The sequence below is a fragment of the Halichoerus grypus genome, chromosome 5 (genome assembly GCF_964656455.1).
Source record: "Halichoerus grypus chromosome 5, mHalGry1.hap1.1, whole genome shotgun sequence".
Taxonomy (NCBI): Eukaryota; Metazoa; Chordata; class Mammalia; order Carnivora; family Phocidae; genus Halichoerus; species Halichoerus grypus.
This window is the reverse complement of record NC_135716.1, coordinates 133,407,974-133,413,194: the sequence shown is the minus strand read 5'-3', so window position 1 is coordinate 133,413,194 and position 5,221 is coordinate 133,407,974. Positions and strand designations below refer to the sequence as shown.

At 46.1% G+C, this 5,221-nt stretch overlaps 1 protein-coding gene across 2 annotated transcripts in view; it reads left to right on the top strand.

The window, feature by feature from the left end:
* The window catches only part of IL12RB2 (interleukin 12 receptor subunit beta 2), a 78,621-nt gene extending 73,783 nt beyond the window's left edge, over window positions 1-4,838 (top strand). For both annotated transcript variants that reach the window (XM_078072945.1, XM_036103723.2), the window contains one exon: window positions 2,083-4,838. In XM_078072945.1, coding sequence (XP_077929071.1) covers window positions 2,083-2,625 — 543 coding nt within the window. In that variant the 3' untranslated portion in view covers window positions 2,626-4,838. The remainder of the gene's footprint in view (window positions 1-2,082) is intronic.
* The last annotated feature ends 383 nt before the right edge of the window (window positions 4,839-5,221 follow it).

The window sequence follows — 5,221 nt, the reverse complement described above, 5'->3', positions numbered from 1 at the left end:
CATGTCACTTGACCCCTGACGTGGGTGGACTGTTGTTAAAGACCCAAACTGCTCTCCTGGTAATAGGCTGAGGCAAACATTAGAAACACAGTGTTCTTTCACCTCCAACAAAATTCTCAGAATTCTTTTGAGTTTCCAGGCCTTAGATCCCCCCTTACTTTTTAAGATGTGGCTAAAATATAACAGGTCTTCAAGCTCTAGAGAAAAGGCCAAATCATAAAGGGGATCACTGGGATGTTCTCCATTTTGAGCTTGTAGAAACTAAACCATGTCCATGAGGTACCTGAACGAATAGTGGTTCCAGGTCTTGTTGGCCAGAGGGCCTGCTTTGTACAACTCTGAGGAGCAGGCTCTATCACTACTGTCAAAGCCTTCAAGAAGGCATAGCAAATGCTTCACCTTAAGAAAAAAACAAAACATTTCTGTATCCTATATAGTCTCTCCCACATCTGGGGTAACAGTGCTTTGTCAGCTCTGCTTCCCAGAGCTGAAGGCCATCCACCAAGCCAGACCATTGTGCCACTGCCAGTTTTGGGTAATGATCAGAAAAGAGCACACTCCCAAGAAGGAAACACACACTTACCCTCTAGCTTGTCAGTGGCCTTTGCGGAAGTCTGTCCTGAGACAGCACCATCATTCACTTGTTGGATGCATGCCATGCTCAAGGAAAGAAGGGGACATGAGAGGCCGATCCAGGCCTAAGCACTCTTACACAACTTGGCATCTGACAGATGAGGGAACCAAAGGCCGGAGAGGTTGATGGAATTTGCCCAAGCTGTAGAGTGTCAGAGCTGGGACTAGTCCTCAGGGTTTCCCCTGTCCCAAGGCTATTTTTTGTCCTCCTCCTCTCTTAAGGCATGAATGATCCCTGTTTTTAGATGGTTTATGGGCATGTTAAAAAAGAAGAAAAAGTGACAGTATAAAACATCATGTGCCAAGAACCTGACGGTGATTTCTTTGCTGTTGTAGGAGTCCAGTGCAGGAGACAATCAGGAGGGGCTTCATGAGAGAGGAAGGGCATCAAGCAGGAAATGGTGCAGCAAACAAAAGCAGGGTAGCGGCTGGCAGTGGAAGCACCAGCGTGGGGGTGGCACTGAGAAAAGTGGTTTTAAAAAGACCAGGATGGTGTGCCTGACGTAGTTTCTGACTGGACACATGGGGAGGTAGAAGGTGGTGCAGGAACCTGACTACCCCACTAAGGGCTAGAAGCTTCACTGCAGATACTAAGTCTGAGTTGATGAAGGCTTTGGAACTCTGCTTTAGAAAGATCAAGCAGTCAGTGTGAAAGATAGTTTTGAGGGTTAGGTAGAGCCCAATAAAGCCTAGAAAGAAAAATGTTAACAAAGTGCTTGGACTTGGGACTCAGGAATTCATAATTTGGGAAAGAAAAATTAGGACATTGAAGAGCTAGTAACTGATGTGATATTGACAAAGAGAAGGCAGAGAAGTAACAGACAAAATTAGCCACAGGGGAAAAAAGAATGAACATTTTTCCAAGTTACTCGTTTCCAGTTTACCCTGAACCTTTAATCAAAGCCCAAACTCATTAGCATCCCTTAAAAACCTCTTCATCATATGACCTCAGATTTCCGAAACCTCAGTTTACCTGGCAAAAGAACGAACTAGCAGGTTCCAGAACAGACCAGTCCTCCTGGCCCATTACCTCCTTACTTGGGAAGTATCTCTTTCAAGATTCAGCTCCAGTGTGACTTTTTGAAAGTCTTCCCTGCCTCTTCCCCGAGACAGGAGCAAGCCCAGCCTTCCCTTTGAACCTACTGTGCCCTCTATCCTAGAGAAATAGCTCGTGCAGTTGGACCCATCAGAAACAGTCTGGCTGAAGGTTGAGCTGGGTAGTGAGTCACTCACTGGCTGGGGGGTTAAGGAGTCCTTGGCTCCTGTCTGTCTGCTTCCCTGACGATGTTAACTGCTTCACTCCTGTCACAAAGTCAAGGGCCCACAGTGTCCCACCTTGAGCCAACTAGGCAGCGCAGGCTGCGAGGCCTTTCATAACCCCAGAGAAGTCAGTTGTCAAGGGCTACTTACGTAACATAGCTGTATGAGCCTCTTCCTCCCCTTTCTCAGGAGAAGACGCAGCTGGCCTTGGACAGGCTCCTGACAGACTGGCCCAGTCCTGAAGAACCTGAGACCCTGGTCATCACCGAAGTCCTTCATCAAGTGACCCCAGTCTTCAGACATCCCTATCACCCCAACTGGCCAGACAAGGGACAAGGAGTCCAAGGTCACTATACCTCTGAGGAAGACACAGGGTACAGTGCCTCAAGCCTACCACCTTCAAAAGCTCTTATAGCAGAGACAGGACAACTAGTGGATCTGTACAAGATGCTGGGGAGCAGGGGCCCTGACTCAAAGCCAGGACACCTAGCCAACCCCTTGACAGTCCTTCCAGTGGACTACCTTCCCACCCATGAGGGATACTTACCCTCCAACATACAGTATCTCCCTTCACATGAGGTTCCTATAACTGACCCTCTGGAAGAACTAGAGACTCAGCACATCTCTCTTTCTGTTTTCCCTTCAAGTTCCCTTCACCCGCTCACCTTCTCCTGTGATAAGAAGCTGACTCTGGATCGGTTAAAGATGGGGTGCAGCTCCCTCATGCTGTAAGTGGTAAAGCTTGGAAAGTCAATGTGTCCCCAGTCCCCAATGTGTCCCACCTCCCCAGCCTCCTGCTCCAGTGGTCAATACTTCTGGGTGCTGCCATCAGGTTTGCAACTAGAGGGCAGACAAGCAGTTCAGAGTCAATCTTGGGAACTGAGAATTGGCCTTAACCCAGATACCTCGTCTTGCCTTCTCCAGAGCCTTAGGATTATGGTTAACCCTTGAACAGTGTGAGGGTTAGGGGCACAGGCTTAAATCAGTATATATATTTTTTTTACTCCCCAGAAAGTTAACTGTTGGCCTGGTGACCACTCTTATTGATAACTTATTTTGTGTATTATATACTATATTCTTACAATAAAGCTAGAGAAAATGTTAAGAAAATCATATGGAAAATGTATTTATAGTACTGTACTGTATTCACTGAAGAAAATCCACCTAAATAGACCCACACAGTTCAAACTCATGTTGTCCAACGGTCACCTGTACACCGTGTGTACCTAGACTGCAATCTGGGTTCCTGCAACTTCCTCGGCTCTGTTGGCCAGTAAAGCAAAAGGGTAGAGTAGAAACCAAAGCTCTTACTAGCAATCACTAATAGTCCAGGGGACTGTGCGTGCAGGTCATACACCTAGGTCAGTAGCATTCAATAGGCCTAAGGTAGAAATGTTTATATATCTTCACTGTTCAGTGCAGTAGATATGAACCACACTGGCTACTGACCACTTTGGAATGTGTGTAGTAGGACTGAGGGAGTAAGTGGATTTTAATTGTAATTAGTCACACATGGCTAGTAGCTACTGTACTGGAGGGCACAGATCTAAATGACGGATACACTAGTAAGCATTATAGAGTTTTCAAAACAGATCAACCCAGTTTTACAGATGAAGACATAGAAGACCCTGGTGAACACCAATATAAAAGCCCCCCCCCCGCCCCCCCGCAGATGGTCACAACTGTCCTTGTGAAAGCCTACACAAATGTACCTTTTTCCTATTGTTTTATTTTATCTTCACCCTCTTTCAGTGAATCAAGAGCAGCTTGATGGTGGAAAGTTACCATAAACCTGCCGTTAAAACCCTGGGCCAAGCTTCCCCTCTCTGCAATCCAGTATCTTGGAAAGTAGTGGGCCAAAGGCTGACACCTTGTTTCTTCTTCCTTCTGCTGCAGCAGCTGTTGCCTTCAGGATCAGGGATGTCTCAGGGTCTAAGACCCAAATCATTAAGGTTACACTTGTGTCATCCCCTTCTCCCCAGGGCATCCTGTTTTTCCTTCCTCAGGAAGACTCTGAGCTGGTCCTCAGACAGCTCAAGTTGAGCCTAAAAGATACTTCTCTTTTCCTCAGCATGAGAACTTGGAACATGATACATGTTTTACTCATTTAAAGCTGTGGCCCCTGGCTTATCACCCTCCCCTACCCCATCACTGCCTCTATCCCTTCACTATAGGCCCTTCTGCAAAGCTGGTAGGGAAGTTTCAAAATGCTTAGTGCCCTTCCCAAATAACAGGATGAAAGGTCCAAGAACCTTCTTCTTAAATCCCTGTGAAGCCCCAGGCCTACCCCCTACCCTGACCCCAACCCAAACACTGGCACCAAGACAGTGTTTGTTTACCAGATGTCCCTCAGAGCTCTAGAAATTGAAATCATGAACATTTGCTCCGCTTATTCATGTTTAATTCTTTATCTATGCTCCCTGCTCTTCGAACATAGTTTCCTCAGGCTTTCTTTGAAAAGCTTAAGTTCCTTCCTTACATCTCTATTCTACTCTATTTAGGTGCTAAGCAGCACCCTTGCACATGGTTTCTTGCATCTCAGAAGATTCAGTGTTAGCTTGTCTATACCCAGGATGTGGTGTCCCATGTTTGACTGTTTACAATGGGTCGTAAAGGACAAGGCCACCTCCTCAGAAGCTGGCTAACTTATCGCCTCTTGACAATGGGAGCCAACTTCTCTTCTTGAAATACCTGCTTTGCCTATCTCTGATTTTCTTTTGATTGCCTGATATCCATCTTAGTCATTCATCCCCTCCCCGCTTGGACTCAACACCCAGCTCCAATCTCCTTATTACCCCCTAGACCCTTTCCTGGCTCCAGGTGATACTGCATTTGTTTTCCTAAAAAGTAAAAAAAAAAAAAAATTAAGAGAGACTTCCTTGACCTCTAAAGGCTCCTTCTAAGACCACAGAGGTCTCACCCTCTCAATGCTTCCCTAAGCATGATGCCCATACCACTTACTTCCTCTGCTGGACTGTAAATAACATGAAGGCAGGAACGATGGTAATCTGCTTCCCCAGCACCATGCCTCGTTCATAGTAGGCTATCAATAAAAAGTAAGAATGATCACCTGCCACTGCTTTCACTTGTTCCTTCTGTTCCAGAAGCCAGTCTAGCTGTGCCTGCTTCCTCTTTATTGGGACAACTGAGTATTTGTTTTTCATTCCCAACACTCTACCCTACTGTCACTAACAACATTGCTATATAATACATGTAGCAGTAGCTCTTTTTTAAAGACCTCTTTGGGCATTAGCTACTCCACTCTGCCGCATAAAATACCCTCTTTTCATGAAGAACAGAGGACGGGTAACCTTGTTCTGCCCTTGCC